The sequence below is a fragment of the Caloenas nicobarica genome, chromosome 4 (assembly GCF_036013445.1).
Source record: "Caloenas nicobarica isolate bCalNic1 chromosome 4, bCalNic1.hap1, whole genome shotgun sequence".
Taxonomy (NCBI): Eukaryota; Metazoa; Chordata; class Aves; order Columbiformes; family Columbidae; genus Caloenas; species Caloenas nicobarica.
Genome location: NC_088248.1, coordinates 73,540,071 through 73,566,871, shown reverse-complemented (window position 1 = coordinate 73,566,871; position 26,801 = coordinate 73,540,071). Strand labels below are relative to the sequence as shown.

Genomic DNA, 26,801 nt, shown 5'->3' with positions numbered 1-26,801 from the left:
CGATGCTGGTTGCTGGTACTTTCAAGGAAAGTCCCTTTGCTGCTTCTGATGTGCTAGAGAATGAGCTGCATAACTCAGATAGGAGTTATTATTAACGTCCTCTGGCTAAACTGCTCTTTTAAAAGATGTCAGCACAAGTGCCCACAAACACCTTTTGTTACGTGTGTTTGTGGGCACCTGCAAGTGTGCACGTTTGTATACCTGCCCCATTCTTTGAATAAAGCCATTTTAGTAACAGCGGACCTTTGTGGTGATCCCCATTGTGATGGTCCCTTGTTAGCACCATGTCATCTAGTCCTGTTTATCACAGAATCACAGAATGTCCTGATTTGGAAGGGACCCACAAGGATCATCAAGTCCAGCTCCTGTCCCTGCATGTGACAACCCCACAGTTCATACCGTGTATCTGAGGATGTTGTCCAGTCTCTTCTTGGACACTGTCAGGCTTGGGGCCGTGACACCTCCCTGGGGAACCTGTTCCAGTGTCCAGCACCCTCTGGGGGAAGAACCTTTTCCCAATGTCCAACCTAAACCTTCCAGCACATCTTCCTGCCATTCCCTTGGATTCTGTCATTGGTCACTAAAGAGAATTGGTCACTATTTATAGATAGATTCATCCTAAAATAAGGTGACTTTTTTTTCCTTCTGATCTGTTTCTGTTGTGAAATACCAGGTTTGTGATGGGTAGTAGCCGAAATGTCTCGCTTGCACTTACTCACGCTCAGTTTAACCACATCTCGTACTCTGGCCATGTCCTTCAGTGCAGCTTTTTCCACTGCCTGCTTTCCCTCTCGCGGCGTGTTTGCCCACAGCAGCTGTGTCTTTTCTCAGCCTTTCTTTCCCAATGTCACGTGTAGGCACCCTCAAGGGTGGGAGCCCGGGCAAGTGATCAGCAGAGCTGGCTGAAATGGTCTTGTCTGTCCTCTGCAGCTCATGGGGACCGAGGTTTTAACAGAGGAGCAGTCAGTGCCCCATCATCAGGGAATTTCTGAAGGCATACAAACCATGCCCTGATTTGACCCATATCTTGGGAGCATACAAGTGTGTGTTGCTGAGAGAGCTACATGCTCATGGGAATTTCGGTGCATGGTTCCCAGAAATTGCCAATGTGTTGCCTGTTGTTTGTTAGTGGAAAATATCCTGCTCAGGTCCAGGAGCAAGAGCTTCAGGATGAAGAACGTGTCCCCAGAGCTCGCAGTTACCCACCAGGAGTCCCCCTTGCTCAGCAGCCATTCCTGGGCGCTTGGCACTGGTCTCCTCGCAAACTGATGGGATGCTCTGCAGCCCTTGGACCGCACCACGCTACAAAGCCATCGCAGTTGTGGCTTCCAGCAAGCGTATCTGAAAGTCTGAACTTGCAGGTGGCTGTCCACCTGCCACTGGCACACCTCTAGTTTGACCACGTTATGTGAATTTAGCTGACTGATGGCCAGTAGAATTTCCTCAGGATCCGACTTGGTCAGTTGGTGACTGGGTTTGCTGCGCTTGGGCTCTGTGTGGTGAAACAGGTACAGGAGCTGGTTTGGCTTTTGTATAATTGGAAAACTGCTTATGAAAAGAACCTTTGCTGTTCATTCTTATTTATATATGAAATATCTCTTATTTATATATGAAATATTTCATGTTGCTGGAGGTGAGCATAGGTCTCCAAACTATTTGCAGGTATCTGGACCACGTGCAGGAAGAAACCTTCCAGAGGATTTATTAATGCAAAGTAACAGCTGCGCAGGCTAAAAGTTGTTGTCAAAGTTATTATGCATTTCTGAAAGAATATATTACAAAAACACTTTATGATATTACTCTTCTGTGTTGGACATTTTAACGAGATACTCCAACATAGTTACAGCTGCAGCTTTGGCACTGACATCTTTTTAAAATGGTATTTTCCAGAATCTGCATACCTTTGTTTCTTAAGATCACAAGGCTGCTCTCGAACAGGAATGTTTATTTAAACCTTATTTCTTTGCTTTATTTTTCCACTGATCAGGTGGCTTCTCCAAATGACCACTCCCTGCACACATTTTTGCTTTTTTGCTGGTTTATTTCTGTAAGCATGTGTATAAAGCCATGTGTGTGTATTTTTCCTCCCTACTGGTAGCCATAATGCAACATTTCTTTGGCGTCATAGATCTCATGCAGTGTCTCTTCGAGGATGTTTGGCCTTTTTTGCCATAAAGTAAATATCTGTGAGGGAAAGAACATACCTCATTTTGCTTTGTAAAGAACTTCGCAGCTACTCTCGGGGGTTTGTTTTTACCATCTTTTCAATTACACATTATGCTCTTGAGAGAAGTTTTTATTTTAATTGTCAGTCATCATGAGGCTTATCAAAGCCAGGAAGCATCGGTGTTAGATCCTTTAGGGATCTTAAAAACAGTCACCAGCATTGTTGGTTAAGTCACCTGAATTTTCTCTTTGAACGAGGTATGTCAAACGGTGTAAGAAAAGGTATTAGTCTTGACATGCACACGTTTACAAGATCTGTCTTTCCCACCCTGTTTAGGTGAATCCCAACTTTGCTTAATGCTGTTTGCTCATCTGTGACCCAGTTAGAAGAATAAAAAAATCTCAGAGAGAATTTTAATCATGCACAAGATGTGGTTTTAGATCCTCACAGTAGTTCCAGAAATAATAACCAGAAACCCTCTGGATCTTTTGCATGGCTTTGTAATACATGTCTGTGCTTCAGAATGTGAGCAGGAATATTTTGTTTAAAGTGACTAAGATACATGTACCAGAAGCAGTCTTATAATCCTAATGTGTAAAGTATCTGAATTCAATGTAATTATGTTGTAGGATACTGCCCAAATGGACAGAGGTTCTGAAAAATAATTAAAATCTTCCATGGTAATGCATATCCTCAAAAACTAAGATTATGTGGATTACAATTTCTCACTTCTTGATGGGCACAGCCACTGTGGCTCCACAGTATTAGTTGTGGTCTGTCATGCTGATAATGAGTTTCTTAATAAGTCCCTTAGTACTCATTGACAATGACTCATACTTCCGAACTAGGATCTCCTTGAAAATCTCAGTGTAATGGATGAAACGAATGTGGTAAAGATTTTTTTTCTTTTCTGACTTGTGTGTTTAAGAAAAATCAGGCAAGTTTTAAAGGAACAGTATACTTAAGAAATTCTGGGGAGGAGAATTTAGATTTTACTGTCTGGAAAAGCAAAGGTGAAATGTGAGCTCTTAATGATAATTGCTCTCTCTCCTTTCCAGGAGGATGGATGTTCTGGAGTAGTCATTAACTGTAAAATTGTTCACATACAGCCTCAGCTTTTCTTTTAAAACCAGTTTCAGTTTTCTAATCTAGAGAGAGTGATCGGTTCTGTGTTTAGCAGTAAACTGCCTCTGGAAAAAAAAACCAAACCAAAACAATGAAGTAGAACTTTCCCTACAGTGCCACTGCCTTGGAACTATCACAGATAATCTGCAAAATTTGCACTGTAACCAGTGACTGTCTCTTCAAGAATGCTTCTCCCCAGATCGTATTTTCGACAGTTTGGATGAATGCTAATCTATCAACTAATTGAGCTTTAAAACTTTTTGTTTAAAGTGGAAGAAGTGTCACACACTGAACTGTTTTTTAAGCAAGAGATACGATTTGAATGCCTGGAAGTTCTGTGTCTTCAGTATAACTTTGAAAAATAAGACTCTGGGATATGAAACCATAAAATAGCACACTGGAATATAATGCACTGTACTTGCTTGTAAAGCGTTTTTGTTTCCATTTGTGATCTGCATGTTTTGATAAAAATGCGGTTAAAAGGTAGTTAACCTTCAATTCAAATATTGTAGGTGTTTGGAAATAAGATGATAATCCCTTCCTTGGATGGGGACCTTTTCCAGTGGGATCGGGATCGAGAGAGCATGGAAGCAGTTCCTTTCACAGTTGAATCCCTTCTGGAATCATCCTACAAATTTGGTGAGGACGTCGTCTTAGTTGGAGGGAAATCTTTGACGACCTATGGGCTGAGCTCATACTCAGGGAAGGTAAGAGCCTGAAAAGTTGCCTTGTGTAGGAGTGTTTCGAGCAAATAGGTTGCTCTTGAGATTTAAACTGCAGTACAGCTCAAGTATACACCTGCATGGCATGAAAGAGCAGAATCTGGGAAGGGTCAGCGGTTTTATGACCAGAGGTGAGAGGGTAAAAAGAGCGATGACCCCTTTCTACTGAGCTGGGAGAGGAGTTCAGCTTTATCGTATAGCTCTGCTTAGAGTAGACTTTGCTGGTTTTCCTACTGCATATCAAAGAAAGCTTTAGGTGACACACTTGTTTCACATCTCATTTCAGATTTTTCACAGCTAATGATGAATAGCTGTTGAAAACCAGAAAAACATTCAACATATGCAAAAGTTGAAGATGTAGTTGCTGTCAGCGAGTTTACTATCTCTTAGAAGAAGTTCTCTTTACATTTTGAAGTCATATGCAAAAGTTAAATTGAAAACTACTTGCTATCTGGCTAGTTCAGAAGGTATTTTTCTTCTGAAATCCATTGGTTAAAAGTTGTATATTTTTAAAAAAAAAACACAGAAGGAAAAAAGTCTAGAAAAAGCACAGGAATTAATTGCATTATTCAGAGTCCTAGAATTGACATCTCCCTCCTGATCCTTAAGGTCGGATGTCATTAAAATGCTTGTAGATACTTTGTGTAGTGAAGAACAGACATTTGCTAAATCAGAAAGGGTGTGTTTTAAAACAAGTTAAAAAATAGATTCAGTTTTAAAATTTTAAACTTCCAATGCTTGTTTTCCACAAAATCAGCTTTTCCACTTTGACCATCCACTTTAATGCAGAACAATTCGATGGCACGACATAGAGTGATCCCTAGTGATAAACAGCACAGACCCAAACCAAGAGTTTACGAAATCATTTTGATTTCCTCACTGATAGCAGAGGGCACTGTGCACCAACAGACAGCTCCTCCCCCAGTGTGCAGAAAGTGGAAATTTCAGTTTCTGCTTTGATTCCTGGCTTATGCTTATGGTAGCAAAGGTGCCTCATACAGGAAATTGTGCGTGACTGGTCCTTGTTAAGAGTTTGGGCAGCCTGTTGTCTCTGGCAGTACGATGTCAATTCAGACTTCCTGACAGTGTGTTCAACGCCCTTTTCAAAATACAGTTGCCCATAAAATCCAAATTCTGTTCGAGATTGGGACTGTTGCAAAGTCCGTGTGACTGTGAGAGTTGAATAAGGTCTTGTTTCCCCTTTAAGAGCTGCCAAGGCAAAGGGGGAATGCTCTGCAGTGTTTTATATAGATCAATAATATGTCATTTGAAGCTAATAGAGTTATGCTGAGATAAATATGGCACAAAAGCAGAATTATGCTGTGGGTCTTGTAGGAATGTTTTTTTCATGTCCATAGAAATAGTGGGAAAAGAGAGCACTAAGATTTCTTTCTGTTAGAAGTATATGCAAAATATAGTCAAAAGGTAGTCAAAATAGCTGAAACTGTAGACTTATTAGAATCTTTTGAAAATTCTAGTTCTGAAAAGCCCTTATCTCTTAAACCAGGCTTTTCAACATCTCTCAAGTCGAGCATCTAAAATCTCAGAGCTCTGAATTGCCTGCATGCCAAAAATGTGTTGTAAGGACTGTTAGCTTTGAATATTGCTGTTGATTACATTTATTTGTCTTGAAGTTCTTCAGAATTTTGAAGCATGCGTGAGTCTCTTGCCTTGTCCCTTAGGTGAAGTACATCTGCTCAGCCATGGGCTGTCGCCGGTGGGATGACGATGAAACAGAGCAGGAGGAGACGCTCCTGTTACACCGGACCCAGAAAACAGTCCGTGCCGTTGGACCGCGCAGTGGCAATGAAAAGTAAGTGTAAGAATGGGTCAGAAACAATCCAGGAGGGGTAAGTTCTTAAAAGGTAATGTTTTAAGGATTTGACCTTCTTTTTACACTCATTAGACTAGGAATTGCATGAGGGAGTTTAGATTGCTAACCAAAGGAATGCACCAGGATCTAACCCCTTTGCTCTTCAGTGCTTTTGAAAAATGTCCTAAGCTGCAGTTTTATAGATGATTAAACAGAAAAGATATGAGCACATATTTATTCCCTTCAAAACAAATGAAAATTACTTTCCTTGTCCTTGCATACCTCAAAAGAGTTTGTCACTGCTCTGCTGCACAAGGAAAATGTCCCTAATGTTTGTTCCAACTGTTGATTTTTTGTACAAAAGGAGACAGTTCAAAAGTCTTGTTACAACCTACCGATTCACTTTTAACTTCTTTACCTACTCATGGTACCTGTCACTGGTGTTTTTTTTTTTTTACTTTGTCTTTAGCTTTCATTTTAAGTTGATATTTTAAAAGGTCTTCACTCTTATTTTTTAAAAGTCCCATTCTTAAATCGACTTTGTTCATTTCATAATGTAGCCGGTGAAACTGGTTCAGTCTGTGACTTTTTTTTTAATGCTGTCCTGTTGAAGTTTTAATACTTTAAGATTTCTATAATAATACAGACATATATTCTACTAAAAAAAAAAAAACACCAACAAAAAACCCCACAAAAAACAAACACCAAAACTCACTTCATAAGATAAAGGTTTGAAAAGCTTCTTGCCACACACAAATACAGTAACTGCCCAAAAATCTAGTGGAGAACAAGTAATTCCCTGTTCCCCTGCTCCCTCTTCTGTCTGCAGCAGGATATGACAGGTGGTGCATCTGTAGTTTATCAGAGAGAACCTAATTAGAACCCCAATAGGTTGGCAGATCAGGTGTCTGAAAAGAGAAATCTTGGATTCTGTGGTTCTTGGAGACTGATGTCGGCAGGGAGAGGTATGTCATAAAAACATGCTTTTTCTTTCGTACATCTTCCTCAAAAACATAGTGTGACATCTCGTGCACCTGGTTCTTCCTGTCTCTGTTGGCACAAACAGAGGCGCTTTACCGCTGGCACAGTATTGTTACTATGGAGTTTTTAATCCAGAAAATCTTTTAATAAATCAACAGAATACATAGAATATGCCAAAATTTTACCATAAAAGCTTAAATTTTATAAGGAGACAGTTTGGGCTCCTGGTTGTGGCCAGACTAGTCCTAAGAAACTTTGGGTACCCAAACATGTCGTTTCAGAAATATTTTCCCCCTTCTTGCTGTTCAATACACAAACTTGCCATCCTTTCCCATCCATATCTTCTCTACAGCGTTGGGCTATATAACGGAAAAAAGAAAAGAATTTTTCTTTCTCTTTCTGAAAATAATTCTCAATTCTGCCCTCATTTGTTGGTTTAAAAAAATGAAAGATCTTTTGGCTGTGCAAGACAACTCTGTGTTCCTTACACAGTTGTCTTTTTTCGGTGTTAACCTATGGGATGTGAGCAGTCCTGGTTTCATGAAATACCTGTCAAAGAGAACCTGTGTTAGTTTGTGTGTGGAATTAAAACCAAAAAAAAAAAGCATTGTCCCTCCCTCAGCTTGAAAACCTTACATTTCACATTAAATCCCGCTTTATTGATGAAGAGAAATGTCTTGTGTACAATGCTGCATCCTAAATTCTTTATACTTGTTGCTTTCATCAGCTACATAGTGTTTTCCTACTGAACAGACCCAGCTGTACTACTTGATGATTTTAATTGCTCTCTCCATACACTAGACCTTTGATGCCATTGGCCCTACTTCATCAGCTGTTTTCTCAGCTCACCCATCATGTTGGACAAGATTTCTCAGGTTTTTTTGGATTAGCACTCCCCCTTCTGGTATAGTTGTGTTCATCTGACAGTCTGAGAGTTTACTGTGAAAATATGGGCCAAATATAAGTAATTCAGTTTAAGAACCTTCTGGGCAGAGAATTTAGGACTTACTTGGAATATATGTTGTTTCTACAAATTTTTTTCTCTTTTTCTTTGAGGTGGAATTTCAGCGTTGGTCATTTCGAGCTGCGCTACATCCCAGATATTGAAACTAGAGCAGGATATATTGAGAGCAATTTTAAATCAAATATGAACAAAGAAGAAACAAAAATTATTTCAGATGTGGATGAGCAGGAAGCTATGATGAAAGATACCGTGATAAAGGTCTCAGTAGCTGACTGGAAGGTGATGGCTTTTAACAGACGAGGAGGACATCTGGAATGGGAATACCAGGTAGGGGAAATGTTACAAAAGTAGAAGTTTTGCAGCATCATAGATGGTGTCTCTTCCTCTTGGGTTTCAGGTGCTGTCTTTGTAAAGAGACACACATCTGCTTGTAATTGTTTTAACTAAAGTTCTGACTTTGAGCCTCTCCATCTCTTACAAAAACTGAAACAAGGAATTTAAGCACATTGTTTAGCATTATTATATAATATATAGTTGACACAACATTAATTTTCCAGTTACCTCTCTCTTCTTCAGTTTTGCACTCCAATTGCTTCTGCCTGGCTGGTTAAGGATGGCAAAGTAATTCCAATCAGTCTGTTTGATGACACAAGTTACACTGCAAACAATGAAGTATTGGAAGATGAAGAAGATCTTGTGGAAGCTGCCAGAGGAGCCACAGAATCCAGTGTCTATTTGGGTGAGACACTAACTGCAGCATTTTCTGTAGTAAATGTTCTGCTTTACACTGTTGAGGTTGCAGTAAAGCAGATGTTTCTGTACTGGTGAATTATAGTTAAGTGGAGCTGTGACATGTCCAGTCTGATATTCTGCATAATGTAGGCTATTAAATTTAACCCATGTTGCTTTATAAAGTCCCAGAATTGAGGCTTCACTAACGTATATACACATACATACATCTCTCTCTCTATATATATATCTCCCAGAAAGGCACCTTCTTTTGATTTAAAGACTTTCAAAAGGTAGAGGTGTGCTCTCATCTCTTCCTAGCCTGCTCTGGTCACCTTTGCTGTTGTCATTCAAAGTCAGAGTTCTGTGTACCCATCTTAGAAATTCTGACGATTACAGAAGGTATGTCAGAATTAATATCTATGACAGTTTAGCCTGAACAGGCATAGTTAAAAGATTCATTTCTTTTTTTTTTTTTCAAAACCATAAATCTTGTCCTTTTCATTCTGAAATATTCCCTGCTTTGTAGTTTCAGTACATTGGAGATGATTGAACGTCTTGAAACTTTTAAAGATACGTTCATAGTTAACAAGGCAGTCTTATTGCTCAGTAAAAAATTAGGAATATCTGCCTCCAGCCTGCTAATTCGTGACATTCATTTTTTCCTCTACATTGATTACACTAACTTACCATGAAGAAATTTCAGTTAAGATTTTATGTGACTGAGTTTTCATCCAGCTGTCCAAATTTATTTGATGTAGTTTGTGACAATTTGAAATAGAGCAGTCCCAGGTCCTCCTTCCTCTCAGCTGTCTGTCTGTCTGTCTCTGGGAGGTAAACGTGCTTTGGTTTTCTAAGACTTCGTTGCCTCAGCCTATTTCTATAAGTCTTCACACCTTGTACAGTTCCTGTTAGTGGTTACACAGATAAAGAATAATGGTAGGAAGAAGCCAGCTTGTTCCAGCCTAGTAATGAGAGTCGGTATCTCAGCTTCTCAGAATATAAAGAAATATTTTCAAAAATGTTGTTAACCGTGTATTTTAACTGGGCAATTTTATGCTAGGGGTGAAGAGAACTAATTCTTAAGACTAATATGCTCTATGGTTTATTACTCAGGTATGTACAGGGGCCAGCTGTATCTTCAGTCATCAGTCAGAATTTCTGAGAAATTCCCAACCAACCCAAAGGCTCTGGAATCCAGGAACGATAATGCAATTATTCCTCTTCCCAAAATCAAATGGAAACCTTTAATTCGTAAGTGACAATTCAGAGTTTCATTTACTGTCCTAATTCTGAAAAGACAGGACGTCATTCTGATTTCCAGTATCTACCAAACTAGTCTAATGTTTCCAGTTGTGAGTCAGTTCAGGAACTATCTTTGTGCTTTATCAATTGTTTATTTTTTCTAATTTAATGTTTAAAGTCTGCTTTCTTTTACTATGTATTTTACAGGTTCTTTTTAATAATAAATGAAATTCCATGAAAAAAATATTTTTTTTCTATGAAAAGACGAAGAAGTTTTTTGCAGTGACGTGAATATGAGTGAATTGACTTGTCCAAAAGTAGTATTTTGGCATCGGGGGTGGAATTGTTAACTAACAGTTACCTCACAATACCCTTCTTAATGTTCCTTGTATTAAATTTGTTTCTTACAGTTTGGTCCAACAGACATTTTCTAAGATTATGTAACTGGAGTTCTCATGAATTTCATACAAGAATAGAATTTTTATAACCGTTCAGCTCAGAAAATTGTGTCTTTTTTATGCTTAGATTCTCCTTCCAGGACTCCAGTGTTGGTGGGGTCCGATGAGTTCGACAAGTGTCTCAGCAATGACAAATATTCTCATGAAGAGTACAGCAATGGAGCACTTTCAGTTCTGCAGTACCCATATGGTGGGTAAAACCTCCAAATTTTGAAGCATTTTGAATAGCCAGGTTTACCCATTAATTATATGTGAAATTCAATAAGTGGCCATTTTTTGGATGTTAAATATGTGTGTTCTTTGACCATTTTATGAACTAGGAAATTATTGCCCAAACTAGGATTTCCAAATTGTGGTGTATGTAGAATTAATGCCACACAAAGCACTTCAGGGTGCCAGAAATTGCTACCGCAGAGGTATTGTGTGCACTCCTATTGCCACTGATTGTCGGGCCGAGTGGAAAAAACTTGTGAATTATTTTTTTCAGCATTTGCTAACAGTGCTAGTGACTCAGCTTGGCACAATAAAGTTTTCCATATGGAGAATATTCTGGTTTAAAGCTATCAGTGGTCAGGCCTTCTGAGGTGGTAAACTTTGATGGGAGACCTGGTTACTGTAAAGTTCACAACCTTGATTAACTGAATTTGCTTATATGCCATTTAAAACCACGGAGCATTCAAACAAAAATGCTCTGTCTTGAGGAAACCTATTAATGAGAAGACAAAATCGTTTTGTAGTTACCTGCAAGTAAATGTATGCCTCTTTGTGTCTTTTATACACAGATAACGGTTATTACTTACCCTACTACAAGAGAGAGAGAAATAAACGTAGCACCCAAATCACCGTTAGATTTTTTGATGATACAAATTACAAGAACATTCGCAAAAAAGATCCTGTTCTTCTCCTTCACTGGTGGAAAGAAATTGTTGGCACCATTGTATTTTGCATTGTGGCCACAACTTTCATTGTACGCAAACTTTTCCATCCCCATCCTTACAGCAGAGTAAGTATTTTTTTTCTGAATCCTAAATACAGAAGGTATTGTTCTAGCCTTTTCTTTTTGTTTTGAGCCTGCAATCAATTTAATGAGATAACAACATCCAAAGCCTAAATTTGTTGTTTAATCTATCTGTGAAGGCTGTTAGCTGCCGCGTACAATTTGCTTAACTGCTTCTGCAAGCAGATTAGGCTGCTTCAAACATATCCGAGAGATTTACACTGAAATTATTTAGTGCCATATCTAGGGGTACAAACTCGTCTCAAGTGCGCAAGGAGCTGAAGTTTTTTGTTTGTTTTTTGTTCTTGTTTCGGTAACCCCTGTTAGCTGCGGAAGGAATCTGAAACGCAGTGTCAGACCGACAGTAAATACGAGCCCGCTTGCGGAGATGTTAAAGACAGCGGCTGGAGCGATGTCAAGAGGTCTGGATACGTGTCGAGGTGAGCTCAGTTCAGCACAGTATGTATGGGGTTTTTAGCGTGACAACTCAAACTATCTGGAGGAAAGAGTAGATGCTCACTTGTTCCTACCTGCCCTAGTCTTGGTCTTCCGACTTCACAAGATAATTGGCAACTGACACAAAGAGCCCTGTCACCCGTTACCGATGGAAGATTGCAGTTATGACTAGCCTAAGCAATCCCAGAGAGTCTACAACATCCCTGTGATCAGGAATGTTGCTCTCATGTTTCCTTCTGAAACATGAAATGGAAGGTCTTAATAAGCGTTTACTCCCTCTGTTTCTGTGTTCATGGATTAAAGCAGAGAAGGGCAATTGCAGAGGGAAACAGATGTTTTATATGCTCTGCAGAATAAGCAGTTTAGATTTGTAATAAACCTTTGTTGCTGTTAGGAAGGAGTCGGTTAAGACAGAAGGGTGTATTAGGGACATGTCGTGATACTCTGGAGAAACGTGAGCGTTTCTTGTACATTTGTAACTCACTGAAAGTAAGAACTGGAGTAATTAAAATGAGGAAGAATATGAAAGGTAGTGAGATTTAAAAACAGTCATGTTTCGGAAGGGATGCTTAGAATGACTGGTTGCAGAAATAGTTATTTGGGGTGGGGTTAAAGGCAAATCATGATTCAGGAAATACCTGTCACCACCTAGTTTGGGTATAGAAGCTTAGGCTACATAACCCATGGTCCATGATCCAGTAAACATGCAGCCTGATATTCTGAAAAACTTCTTTGGTTTGTCATGTGCATGTATAATGGATCTTGCTGGGTTGAGACAGACACTGAATAAATGCATAATCAGCAACTACCCATTTCATAAATAGGTGACCACCTAATTGCCTTTGTGGGTGAGCAGGGAAAAAAAGACAAGAAATGCTTCGAGTTGTTTAGCATGTTTTTCCTGAACAGAAATATTTCACTTCTAGTAAAAAATGACTTTGTTTTTCTATCTGTACTAATGCATTTTTCTCCTCTATCCTCCCTCCATTCTCCTGTCCCTCACACCCTTCTCCCTCTAGATATCTGACAGATTTTGAACCAATTCAGTGTCTGGGTCGTGGAGGTTTTGGAGTAGTTTTTGAAGCCAGAAATAAAGTGGACGACTGCAACTATGCTATCAAAAGGATCCGTTTACCTAACAGGTAAGGCATGAGTTGTTTGAGATATAGAAGAGGTAACGAGTGAATGGTGGGATCCCATCCTACACTGAACCATCTGTTCCTGAACTGATTTCCCAGATATTACGTTAGGATGAATGAGATACTTTTTAATGGCGGGGGGCTGATTTAGTTTTGGCATCAAGAATTTGGCATAAGTAATCACAGCAGAAGGGTGACCTGCTTGGCTAAAATACTTGCATAGCAGGACCCTTGTGAGGACGCTGCGGCTACATGGGAACTCCTTCATTTCCTTGATGAATAGAGCCTCTGATAACAGGACCAGTTTCTTGTAGCGCTGTTAATTTGCTTCTCTCCTTCCTCTCCTTACCTTTCCTACTCCACTTTCTCTTTCTTTTCTCTCTCCCTCACCAGCTTTTCTGACTCCCATTTGTCCATTTGTTTCATTTTCTGGTCCCACAACCCCTACCTTTTCTTTCAGTCATAGGTGGTCAAGCCATGCTGCTGAATTACCTCACACAGAGCTTGCAGCACTTCCTTTTAGTGGGAGATGGGAGACACTGCTTCTGGAAATCTCAAGTTAGAACAGCAACAGGCAGGCCAGTAGAGGGAGGGGGTAAAGCTATGACATCTAGAATTACTATTTTTTTAATATGTTAAATGAGTGTGACTATTTAACATAAAAGGTTTTGTTCGGAAATTTAAGGTAGCCTGAATTCTTCTTTTCCAAGCATATTAAAAGCCATTAAATAAAACCATCTGACTTCATTTGATCCAGCTATGGTCTTATGAAGAGAGATTATTTACTTCACTAAGATAGCAGGCTACCTGCTTTCCTGTCCATAGAACTGAGATGGTCTGTATGCAGTCTCCTCATATTATGCCAACTAAAAAGAAATACTAAGGTATTACTATCTGTCTTTTGCGTCAGTGTCTTCTACATCCCTGTAGAATATTGCTATTTAGTGGTCTGTTTTTCTATCCTTGTAAGCAGTTGAGAGCAAGATGAACCTTTTCTTCTCAGTTTTGCTGCCCATAATTATTTGAAAAAGGATGACTAAATACTTAGCTGCTATGAGCACATACTGAGCCCCCGCACTTCTAACCTAAAGGAGTTACTCTGGGGGATTTAAGACATATCTGTCTTTTGGTGTGAAGACCAATACTTCTGGGCTATCTTTGATTAAATTCCTTTGCAGAATTTTCTATGCTATGCTGTTGCTTTATGTGACCGTGTCCCTGTTTTTCTTCTCCTCACCCCAAATCCTAGGGAGCTGGCTCGTGAAAAGGTGATGCGGGAAGTCAAGGCTTTAGCTAAACTTGAGCATCCAGGTATCGTTCGGTATTTCAATGCATGGCTGGAAGCTCCACCTGAGAGATGGCAGGAAAAGATGGATGAACAGTGGTTAAAAGATGAAAGGTAACTTACGATGGGTTTTTTTAAAAATTGAATTTGGAGTTGTACATCAACAGAACTGGAGAACTGGTAGATGATCCAGGGAGATGGAGAGACTGTAGGAAAGAGATGGTTATTAACTTAGTCTGTCAACTTTTCAGTTGAACAATGTACAAATATGTCACATACCACTTGGATTTTTGGGTCCTCTATTGTGTTAAGGTCCTTCTTTCAGCTAAGGAAACATCTTGTAGTTATTAATTTAACTTCTGTAATTGAGTCTTGGGGTGGTTGGAAGTTGGAGCATTGCTGCTGTGATTTGATTTTAAATTTTGGCATCTCTATCCTTTCTGTTCCTTTCCACTGCTTTCCTTTTTTTGTTTTGATTTAGATGGATCTGATTCAGTACTCCCATGGTTTGATTAATTTATTTCAGCATAAATCTGTGAGGGATAATCAGAGTGGTGATTTATAAAGCGTGGTCAAAGTCGGTTAAAAATGGAAAATTTAGATAAAAGAGTTAGAGGATGTTAAAGGAGAAAGTGGGTGTATGTTAGCATTTAATGAATGAGGCCTAATACAAGACTATTTAGCGGTCTCATAATAACATCTTAACATGCCTAACAATTTTTAGAATATAGCGACCTTTATATTTCAGGCACCAAATTAACATTTCACAGCTGTAATTCTTCCCAGGCGCTTTAAATAGTTATTGCAATGCACGTTCTAAAGGACTGATGTTTTTCAAGCTGAAGATTAGTCTGATTGCACATTGGGAATCCAGGCAGTAGAGCTTGCTAAGTTTTCCTTTATCGACACTCTTGTCTCAATGAGAAAACATTATCCTGGGTAAGAAAAAGGGATGCTAAATCCTGGTTATTAGTGATTCCCACGCTTGGGTAGTTATTTATCCTTATGGTATGACACAGTTCTCAGAGGTAGCAGTTGTTGAAACCTGGGCTTCTGAAAATGCACTTCTAGTGGAATGAAGTTCTGTAGTATCGATCTCTCATTTTTGTTTTTCTAGCACTGATTGGCCGCTCAGTTCTCCCAGTCCCATGGACGTTCCATCGTTTAAGATCAGAACGGAGCCGTTTTCCACAAAAGAGCACGTTGAAGTTATTGCCACTTCATCGGAGAGGGTGAGGTCTGTGGGAATACCCTGTGGTCAGTCCTTTTCATCTGGAAGCCAGTTTTCTCCTCTGGAATTTTCCACCACAGACAACAGGGACTTACACCAGTCAGAAGATGCACTATTAAACCTTCAGGACAGTGTCCTTACGGGCTGTGATGTAGAAGACAGTGCTGTCAACAAAAATGAGCTGGGTCACTCCTTGGAAATTTGTTCTTCAGCTGTTCCTGTCGTACACCTGAGGGAAGGGACCTCCTCTTCTATTGTCTTTGAGGATTCTGGTTGTGGAAATGCTTCTAGTAAGGAAGATAAAATTGATGTTTCACATGATGAAAGTCTTTCTGAGGATAAGGTAAAAATTACAAAGGAATCTGATAACAAGAAATCTGCTTCGGGAAGTCCTCTCTCTGTTTCTCCACCAAGGCCAACAAGTTTAAGCCTGGACCTTTCTAAAAATATTACAGAAAAAGTCAAGCCCACCTCTCCAAAGGTGTATCTTTATATCCAGATGCAGCTCTGCCGGAAAGAGAACCTCAAAGACTGGATGAGCAGAAGATGCATGATAGAGGAGAGGGAAAGGACAGAGTGTCTGCAGATATTTCTGCAGATAGCTGAAGCGGTTGACTTTCTGCATAGCAAAGGATTAATGCACAGGGATCTCAAGGTTTGTATTCATAGCTTACTGTAGGAAATGTGTTTGTTTTGTTTTGGGTTTTTTTTAATTAATTTATTGGCATGATCATCACTGAATGCCTGAACTTTGCAAATTCTGGTTGTAACTGGGTATCTCACTGGCTGTGTCGTATAGGCAAATGTTTTCTGGTTTAGTACTGTGAGATTCTCTTTGGAGCTGTTGTAACTTGAATCATCTGTGCCCAGAGTGTCATACAGAAGTCTCTGGTGCTGTGAAATTCCGCAAACACATGGACTGACTCAAATGGCATCACAGGGCAGCTGTCCCTCCACTGCATGAGAAACTTAAACTAGCAATTCCAAATGTGACTGCTCCCAATAGTGCCAGGCTGTTCAGCTCAGTGTGAAGTTCTGTTTTAAACTGACAGGTCATGAGTGTGTGGATACAGGTAAAATTTTTTCATATGTGGGAGTAATACGGCATGTGAGACAAATGCTGCTAGAATTATTGACTGTTATCAGACTGTTATCAGATGGGTGTTACAAAACCCGAGTTAACGTCTGTACAATACCCTGGAGGTGCAGCGCTCCAGGAAATCAGCATTAATCATTCACTATTGCAATTAAAGTTTTTTGTATAGCAAGACTTCTTGTACCTGACAGAGATCAGCTGCATTTGCTTGACGGCATTTTTAATTAAGGTTCTTTATACAGCATTGTTCATTGCAGAGCTGTGTGGCAAAAAAAACTAATTTGGAACTTGTTCTGCTGTTTCAAGTGAAGCAGGTAATTGGCAGTGTTAGGTTGACAGTTGGACTCAATGATCGTAAGGGTCTTTTCCAACCAAAATGATTCTGTGATTCTAATTCTGATATTTTCCTTCTTCTTTCTATAGCAATACCGTATAAGAGCAGCAGAGTTACTCCTGGTTAGAGGAAATAAAAATTAAGTATTGCTGCTCTGGGATTGAAAATGTAAACTGTCCTGGAGTTCAATTCTGAGTCAATGTGGCTTTCTGAAGGATTCATAATCTTTTTAATGTCTGACAACAGCCAGTTAAGACTGGGAAGGGTGTTTTATACCTCTGGCATTTAAGGTAACTGAAGTCAGGAGTAACTTTTTGTACATCCTCTTTTATTTTGCTTATGATCCTACCTTAGCGCCTAATCTTCCTGGAACATTTAGCGCTACAATGTGCTACCAAATACCAGAATTTAATTAAAGAGCCCAGCCTTACAATAAGCTCTGAGAAAGGGGTCGCTTTTGCCAAATGGTAGAGAGGCAGTTCCTGATTCTCTTAGCATTAATACCTACGTCAGCGGAGTAAATACTGAAGCTATTATAATTATTATATAATAATTAGTTATTATAATTATTATATAATAATGTTGTAGCTTCTCAGATGGTAATAATGTGGTATCAGTAGAAAGAAAAGGAAAAAAAAAACCCATCTCAGATGTGGCAGTAAAAGGGGATTCAGATTCAGTAACACTGACAGGATACATCAAAGTTAAAAATCTCACGAGCCCATCCAAGTATTTTCTTTCCCCATCAGCATTACACAATTACCTTGAACCAGTTATCTGAAAAATCTTTAGTCCTTGAGAAACTGACCAGAAAAGTAATTAAATCTCTATACTGATGTGTTGCTAGACATGTTAATTAATAACCTGCTTTAACAATGCTGTCAGTTGGGACTCTCTGCAGTCTGTGCTGAGATCACTGTTCAGTAAAGCTTAGGTAGACTTTAACTTAAAACTGTATTAGTCTTAATCAGCAGTTGTGTAGCATTTTGTCGGAACATTTTAGAAGTTCAATACTGGCAGCAATTTGAAGAAGAGATTTTATTTTGTTTACTTGGTGTAAACAGCTTGGAAAGGGTCTCCCTGAATGAACAACTTCTGTTTCAGAAAACTTCCCATGCGTGTATAGATGTTATTCTTGGATCCTGGAAGTTTATTTATCTGTTATGTGTTAATTTGGTCAAAACAAGAGCCAGTGTATTTAATTTTTTTTCAATCATTTTCAGAAGCTCCTTGGAACAGATCTCACCTGATTTTGTAATTCGTCCAAGAGATTGGTCATGCAACCCTAATTTCTTGCCAGCACTAATAAGCAAATAACCTGCAAAGCTGTTTTGTCTTTGCTGGAGGCAGTTCTTGCTCCTATTGGCACCGCCACCAACTCATTGACCTCTGAAATTAAGTTTGTCTGCATGCATATTAAAAGATTCGGGCAGATCTTTTAAATATTTAAATTAACAGTGCACACTGAGATGCATTAATTAGGCTCCTGCTAATCAGAGATACCATAATGACAAGACAGCAGGAGTTTGGGGAGGCAAGTGAATAGGTCACAGTTCAAATTCTTCTGAAGAAAATGAAGTACAGAAACAGAAGTCTGTCTGTCGAGTGAATTTACTGTTATTCCCAGGATAAGCTGTCGGTCATGCTTGACAGCTCAAAAGGAATTGAGTCTCACAGAACTGCCAGAACAGTCTCGGATACACTTTGCAGAATTAATTGAATTAAACAGTAGTCTTCCAGATGTGTGAGTAGCTTATTCATACCTGTGAAAAAATGGGAATTCTTACTCTGACTGAAGAATCTGGAGAGAAATTTCTTTGTGCAGGTGGCAATATAACTAAACTAGAGGGTGGTTGTATTTTTCCAATTTAAACCAAAATTGTGTGTATCTGCTTTAGGCTTCCTCTTTCCCAATGGGGTCTTGGCGGCTTATTTTTGCTGGCAGTTTGCAGTAGCAGAGGGTCCATTCTCCTTTATTTGTAGAAACGATACACCAGCCCATTCAGAGACAATCTGTTTGCAGCCAGAGAAGTACAAGAAATAAAACATTCTGTTAAGAAGAGTTTTGCTCCACGAAGCAAGACAGATCTTGTTGACTTGTTGTGCGTTTTTTGGAGGAGGAGGGCAGTGGAGATCGAGAAAACGGGATACAAATCCCCAGTGGAGATGTTTGTGCCTTGAACATTAAAATTCAGATAAAAAGCTTTGGAGATGCAATGGGTGTACAGGGTGGGAGCTTTTGTGCACTAGATGAGCTGTGACCCTGAAGGGTGTGACATTTATTACAGGAAAATATAGCGGGAGATAAAACCTGGCTCAGAGGCAGTTTTAGAGGCAGGATGTGGGCACTGTGGAACTAACAAGTTTATCTATTTCTGTAGTGCTTATCTCAGCTCGAAAAAAAAAAAAACCCTGTCTAGTTTCTCTCTTGCACCGAGTGGATTTGTCTTTAACTGAGGAAGTTGGATGGACTTTGAAATAGTTTGGCTTTGTAGTCGTTTGATCTTGTGGAAGAATATTGCTCTGTATCTGTCTGCCTGCTCCTGTTCCAGGGTTTATGTCAACAAAGCACGGACCGTGTTCTCCCAGCCTTGAAGGTTCCAGGAGCTCTGAGAGGAGCTTGCCCAGCACCACCTGCCTCTTTACCAAATCTCAGCCCCTTCCCCATACGCTATCCTGCTGCTTCTTCCCCCTTGCAGGATCAATCTGTTCTTCCCAAATTTGTGCCTGTTTTTATTTGCAGCAGTCATGTTTCAAAGAAATAATCATTCATTTGGCACGTGCTATTTATTCTTTCAGCCACAACACAAGTCTCTTGAGAAGCCACCTGAGATATTTACCATTAGCAAGGGGACACCTCAGTTCCGCTTTCCTTTATCAGTAGGTTAAGCCATGGATGGTGCTACCCGGCAAAGAAGCTAAAGGAGGTTAAGCCAGATCATCACTGTTGCTGCTTTTGTGAACTGCAAAGTTCTTAAGCTTATATCCAAACCAAATTTTTAATTATGTTGTACAAACCAGTTAAATTGCACAGTAGCAACCAAAAGCAGACCTTGTTCCCAGACTTCCAGTGTATCTATAACTTAAGATGACATGGTACGTGCTGGTTAATAATATTGCAAACGAGTTTAGCACTCGGAGATTAGATGAAAAAAGGCTAAGAGTTAGAACTCCAGGACCTGGTGTGAATTTGCCATGTGATGGAGAGCTGGAGAACTTATCTGTGCTGTTCCCCACAGCTGTTGATTTTTTTTGTATGTTACTCAGCAGAACTGTGTAGTGTTAGTAAACTTCTCCTGGAAGACAAAAAATGAGCAGTCTGAGTTTCAGGAAGGGAGACTATTTAATGCAGAATTAATTCCTTTTTCCTGAATAGCCAAGCTGGTTCTGCTAACCTAGTGTTTAATGAGCATTTTTAGCATCAACAGCACATGTTATCTGAATTAGAACTGTGTTGTATCTGCTGAAACACAGAGACTTGTTTATTACTTACACACTTTTTTTCTTTTCACCTGTTTGTTTTCTTAGCCTTCCAATATATTTTTCACAATGGATGACATCGTAAAGGTTGGGGATTTTGGACTGGTAACCGCTATGGACCAAGATGAGGAGGAGGAGTCAGTACTGACCCCAATGCCAGCTTACGCCAGGCACACAGGACAAGTAGGCACCAAACTCTACATGAGCCCAGAACAGGTTTGTGCTCTCTGCTCTAAAGCTGCATTTGGTGGTGCCTGGAAGACACCTGAATTCCCAGGAGCTCAAAGATCAGGCACTCTTTCTAATAAATTATTGCAATCAAGTGACTTAAATTCTTTCTCATCAAAGTAGAATTCTGAACTAAATTGAATTCAAAAATTAATATTATATTTATTATAGCAAAAAAGTGGCTGATTATGTGTACTTGCACGCATTAATTTATTTGCTTTTAATGTAGTAGAAAGATAACTGTGTAATATTCAAGTTAATTGAGCAAGGACACACTATTTTGCATGAGGTTTAAGTAAAAGGAAACATTTTACATTACAGTTGGGTCTGCAAAGAGGAGCTGATGAACAGGACCTTGCTCACTCAGATTCATTTGAAATGTGCCAGTGTGTCTGTCCTGGAGTTTTCAGCTCTGCATGGGGCTAATCCCTCCCTATGTTGACTTGGAAGGGGGTTGTTCACATTGTACATAATTACATACAGTGAGTAGCTTGATTTACCTAACCCTAATTTTGCATTTTCAGATCTGTGGGAACACCTATTCGCACAAAGTGGACATCTTTTCTTTGGGACTGATTCTCTTTGAGCTGCTTTATCCTTTCAGCACACAGATGGAGAGGGTCAGGGTATGTACGGTATTGGATTATCCTCAGTTTGATCATTTGTTTAAAATAGCTGTTTGTTTCGTGAAACACTTGCAAAGAGGTTCTTCTCCATTTTGAAAAAGTCTTGCAATTAGGAGCACAACTTCTTTATCAGCCTTGTACAGACCCCCTGAATCACTGAAAATACACTGCAGTCTTCCTAATGTGTGCAGTTGAATTGAGGCCTTGATTTCTTTGCAAAGCTCCTCTGTTGTCAAGCCAAGTAAGAGAAACTATTGAACTAGGCTATCCAAGAACTCAAGCAACAAATACAGCTTGTGACTTTAAGCCTACCAGCCTGTTTTTCATTCAAGAATTGGAACCATGCTGTGCATTTTTATCATTTCTTCCCTCGTTTGCATGTGCAGTGCTTTTTCACCCAAAGCACTTAGTGAAAAATTGCTTTTCCTATAGTAAGTTTTAGTTGTGTCTTGCTCAGCTTCAAGCAAAATCTTCCCAGTAACTGATGACTTTCATTGCATCAGCTGGGAATTTGGGAGGTTTGATGGTCTATAATAACTCTTCCTTGCTTTTAAAATGCACGTGAGATCCTTCTTGCTGAGGAACAAGTTCAGAGAGAACAGGGGTTGTAGCCAGAAAGGTTTTTTCTCTTGCATATGGTGACCAACGACCTATGCAGGACAGAAAGAGTCATTATAAGCTGTATTTATCATTTAAATATGCTTTGGGTGTTTAAATTCTGGATTGGTTTTAGCAGAGATTCAAGAGGCAGCTTGAACCACACCATGAATGCAGCCTGACAAAATGCTTCACCTATGCTGGCATCGCATTCTCTTGCTTAAAATGCTCTGGCTTTTCCTGGTACAAAAGAGAATAGTCTAGAGGAGGAATGACGGTGCTTAACTTGCCCCAGTTTCAATTTCCCTAAATAAAATCATCTTTACTGAGACACATACCCAGTAAAGAGCTATCCTGGATTCTCAAGATCTCCTGCAACAGTGACTTCCAGCTTCGCTCTTCTAAGTTCTGTCATGAGTATAGAAGCAAAGCAAGTAATCGGAGTGAATCCTAAATGGCATCTAAATCTGATGTTCTACTTCATAAGAGGGTAAAGGCAGTGCCCTAACTTGCCGTGATTTTCACTGTCATTGCACTCTGATTAAATCAAAAAGAACCCATTACCCCTTTATTGCCAAGTTGTTGAGTTTAGCTACTCTAGTAGTTATTTCCGAATTGTTACACTGAGGTTTTCATTGGTATCAGCCAAGCATTAGCACTATTTGCTGATGCAAAACATGCTCTGCCTGAGCAGGTAGCCCAGTAAATTCCAGGAATCTGTGACAAAGTGCTGGAAAAATCCCCAGAGGAGGAGCGTGACACCTGCCTCTGTCTCAGGCTGTTGGCATCAGTCTGTGGCTGTGCAATTTATTTCCAAATTAGGTGTTTGAAAACAGATCACTAGACTGAATTGGTAGAGAAGGAGAACAATTATTTGAAGCATTTTGTTGTCATAAAACTTAGTTCTCTTGAACAGGAGTTTGACTATTGCCCATCACTGTTAACTGGACAGTTTATACTTTCAGTGAAGTAATAATGAATTGAATATTAACTTTAGGATTCTTATACTCTGCGTTCAAACTTTTGCAAAAGGAGATCCTTCCTAAAAGAAATCAAATACTGAATATTGTCTTTATGTGCTAAAACCATGCAAAAGCAGGTTGCTGGAAATTATAGAACCTAAATTCCCAGGGTAGCCTGCTGCAAATAATTGCGTGGCTGGACATGGGGAAAATTACTGTCACTAGATGGAGCCAGTGGGTTTGTTATGGAAGAAGTACTGAAGGAGACAGGTGCCTGCAAGGCCACAAATACACATTAACCGCTTCCCAATCTGCTGATAAATCTGCTCACTAGTCCATAAACACCCAAAAGAGACCAGTGCTTATGTTGTTAAGACAGAGCCATTTCGTGCGTCTTGATGCTGGTATAGATGATCTTGGGGACTGTGAGCGGTGTGTAGATTTACTGACTTCGTTGAGCCAAAGTGAGAAAGCACAAGTTTGTGTCTCTGGCTGATTTAAAACTTTAGAGATCAGAATCACAATTCGATAACACGATTCCTAGTGCAGGCTGCATACCCAGGGAAGCAGCAACTTGCCTATTTACATCTGTTGTGATTTTTAACCGCTAAAGGAAGACTTTAAACTAAGTTGTTTTCCATCAGGCTGATTTGTTTGCATATTTTTTGAAGAATAATAGAGCAATACTACTGAAGGATGGTATTCTGGAAAAGTTACATGTTTTTCTTAATATTTTTTGCAGACCTTAAGTGATGTTAGAAATTTGAAGTTTCCACCATTGTTCACTCAGAAATATGCACATGAGGTAAGTATATCTGACATTATTAATTGTAGCTTTTTCTTTAATTATTGTAGCTTTTTAAATTTGCTTTCCAATTGCTTTGCAGATAAAAATTGAAGGGGAAAAAAGCTTTTGTGTTATTATGATGCATTTCTCTATCCCTGTGCTTTTCTACATTCCAAAGTTATAACATTACAATAATGTGGATGATGATACTTTTGTCACAGTTTAGCTCCAGTAACTACACAGTATTGCCTGGAATCCCTTTTTCATTCATATCACGTATATCTTGACATGATTTCTTGCTACAAATTGATACTCACAAAGTGTGGAGTTGTGGATGGGTAAAGGGAGGTACAGGTAGGATCTCACTCCAGGAACTGCATCTCTCACATGGGAGGAGCCACATGAGCAAATTGTGCTGTGTTTTTATCAATCATATCTTTAAAGTGATTGCAGATCAAAAGGAGGTGATGTACAAAACCTCACCAGTAAAAAAGCTGAGATGCTTTCGGGTTTTTCCGGTAGTTTCAGGCTGGCAGCTGAGCCCAGGCTTTCTTGCTTTACAGCTGCAGGCTGCCCGGGGAAATGTGATGTGCCGTGCTCAGCTGGAGCAGGACACTAATTCTGATTAAATTCGAGACAAATATTCAAACCGCTGTATATTTAAAGGAAAACCTGTAATTCACTGTGAAAAATTACGGTGTGGCTTAAACATGAAGTTAAAAATTACTCTTAAATGATATTTCATACGTTTTTAAATTCTTTCAATTGCAAATTAATGTAAAGTTTTATAATTCTATTGAATCTTGGGTCAGATTTGATTTTCCAAATTGACTGTAATCCTTGACAGTAAAGACAGCTTAAAGGATGCACTTTCAGATGTTCATTTTCAAATGTTTAATGCACTTCCCACTACTGTGCCAAAGCACTAATACCCAAATTACTCAGAAAGCAACTGGGGGAACATTTTCCATTTGTTCATACAGTCACAATTGAAGTCAGAACATGAAATAAGGAAGAATTTATGACTTGGTTGATGTAGCACGTCATGTTTTCTTTCAGTACACCATGGTGAAGGACATGCTCTCTCCAAGTCCCACTGAAAGACCAGAGGCTGCAGCAATCATAGAAAATCCTGTATTTGAAGACTTGGAACTCCCACCAAAACCAGTGCTTAGGCAGAGGTCACGGACAATGAGTTTATCAGGAAATAAGCACTCGAGACAACCAAGCAAATAATTATCCTCAGGATCACTTCTTCCACTCGGCAGGTTTTACAGGGATTGTTCAGCAGAAGGATCCTACGATGCAGAATGTCTATCTCGGAAACAGTTTACTTTGACTTTTTTTGCCATGTTTAATGTATAAGATGTGTTGGGCAGATTTTTGTTTACTTTGACAGCCAACGAAAGCCAGTAACCACACTTGCCACATTCCATTTTTCTTACCTTAGCTCTCTTAGGTGGATGCGTCCAGCTGCTCTGCTTACCAACGTTGTGCTCCATTATCTTTTTTGAGGGGGGGGTTGTTGAGGTTTTTTTGAAGCTTGTAAATGTCAGCTTGCTGGGTAAGTGAGAGATCTGTAACGTGTAAATAGAATTAAAATACTGTATTTTTATAGAGCAACTTACAGTCTCTAAACCTAGTGAGTATCTATCCGGATCACTTGCTCTTTGGTGAAACAAAGATGATTTTGAAATGAATGATGACTCCCATTTTTGTCCCTGGTGGGTAAACAGAGAATATGCACTATTTTTAAAGCAAAAAAGTACCACAGTTGTACATACTGTCACTCTCCATAGCCAGGCATTAGAGGAAATAATTTCATACTTCTGCACTATAGTAGATCTTAGGGAATGCATTTTATACAGATAAACCTGTAGAGAAGGAAAAGGAGCTTTTTGCCATAAAAAGGGGAGTTTTATAGGCAGTGGTTGGAAGAGCCATAGTAAAAATTATGTACGAAAATGTTGTGATTCTGAAAATTTAAACCTAATGAAGTCATACGTGTCGTATGTAATCTTGTAGATTTGTACTTTTTGAAAAATCAACTGGTAGGCATTTGTGTAATCTGCTAATTTAACTGCCTAATGCCATGCTTTTATTTCTCATTGTAAATACGTTATTTTTTATTTATAAAATACAGAATCAATCCATTTGGGTTGGTGGTGTACAGAATGCACTTGCTGTAATCGTTGAGTGCATTAATTATTGTGACTTCTTTCAAGTCTAAATGATTTAATAAACTTTTTTTATTTATTAAAAAAAACCCAAATAGCAGTTGTTTCTGTTCAAAACCTGCACTGGTGTGTGCTGTGGATGGCAGCAGTTGGAACAGGAGGACAGGTACTGCGTTTCTGTCACTTGCTTTGCTTTCCTGTCACGTACTTGCCCCAGTGCACGTGGTGATGTAAAGATGAATATGCTGCTTGGAAGTGAGATATTACCTGAAAAATGAAGGGAACTGAGCTCTTGTCAACTGAGTGGATTATGGAGAAAAATCTCTCAACTGTTAACAAAGAGGGAAGCCTTGAAGGGATAATTCTTTCACTATCAGAACTGCTTTTGCTTAATACATTTTCTTGTTTTACAGGCTTATATTTTTAAAGTCATAGGCTCTGAAATCGGTTTCTTAAACAGACGCTGGATTCAAATCTGTCTGGGGACCCTGGACTGAGATGTGACACTATGATGAGCAATTAAACCAGCTGACACTCTGCAGCTTTATGATAAGGCAAAAGTGGATTACAAAGATTGTCTTTCTTGTGCTCTTGGATAACTCTCCTAGATACTGGCTTGGCCAGTTGAAGCCTGGATGTTGCAGTGAATATTTGGTCAAAAGCAGAACTTCATCGAGTTCAGCTGGGTTAAAACAGGAGAGAGTTAAGCGTGTTCTCTTCCCTTGGATTTTCCTCAGCATCAGCTCTAAACACACAGTTCAGTGGCCACATTTGAAGCCTCTCCAGCTTCCCTGCCAGTTGAGTGATGACACATGGAGTGCAGGAAATTAAGAATAAGGTATTTGTAATTTGCTGTGTATCTGTGCTGGGTGTTAGTTGCCTGTTCCAAGGGCCGTGTGGCATTTTAGTACCAAAAATGGCATACACATTCACACCAGGGATGTGTGTGTATTCTGGATGCTACACTTGCTCTCAAAGGCATGTACAAACCTCACCCTGTGCTGTGCATCCTCAGCTATGAAAGCACCTGGACAGCCTCAGCTCTGTCTCAGGAAGTTTTTGCTTCTCTCAGCCCTGGATGCTGGAGTGTGCTGGCCCTGTCTTTGCTCCTTTTTGCTCCATGGTTTGACTACAGAATTCTTTTCCCTCATCAGAGAGGTTTCCCCCTCAGCTCAGTGCTCCTTTCCCTGCCTCTTGCAGCT

General features: G+C 39.5%; 1 protein-coding gene across 1 annotated transcript in view; it reads left to right on the top strand.

Annotated features, from left to right (window-relative positions):
• The window catches only part of EIF2AK3 (eukaryotic translation initiation factor 2 alpha kinase 3), a 43,661-nt gene extending 18,034 nt beyond the window's left edge, over nucleotides 1-25,627 (top strand). Inside the window, exons 3-17 of the mRNA XM_065633644.1 lie at nucleotides 3,805-3,999; nucleotides 5,697-5,827; nucleotides 7,865-8,099; nucleotides 8,349-8,511; nucleotides 9,618-9,755; nucleotides 10,272-10,394; nucleotides 10,987-11,207; nucleotides 11,529-11,641; nucleotides 12,677-12,799; nucleotides 14,046-14,195; nucleotides 15,199-15,967; nucleotides 20,271-20,438; nucleotides 20,975-21,076; nucleotides 23,378-23,440; nucleotides 24,482-25,627. Coding sequence (XP_065489716.1) covers nucleotides 3,805-3,999; nucleotides 5,697-5,827; nucleotides 7,865-8,099; nucleotides 8,349-8,511; nucleotides 9,618-9,755; nucleotides 10,272-10,394; nucleotides 10,987-11,207; nucleotides 11,529-11,641; nucleotides 12,677-12,799; nucleotides 14,046-14,195; nucleotides 15,199-15,967; nucleotides 20,271-20,438; nucleotides 20,975-21,076; nucleotides 23,378-23,440; nucleotides 24,482-24,658 — 2,871 coding nt within the window. The 3' untranslated portion in view covers nucleotides 24,659-25,627. The remainder of the gene's footprint in view (nucleotides 1-3,804; nucleotides 4,000-5,696; nucleotides 5,828-7,864; nucleotides 8,100-8,348; nucleotides 8,512-9,617; nucleotides 9,756-10,271; nucleotides 10,395-10,986; nucleotides 11,208-11,528; nucleotides 11,642-12,676; nucleotides 12,800-14,045; nucleotides 14,196-15,198; nucleotides 15,968-20,270; nucleotides 20,439-20,974; nucleotides 21,077-23,377; nucleotides 23,441-24,481) is intronic.
• Nucleotides 25,628-26,801: the final 1,174 nt, after the last annotated feature.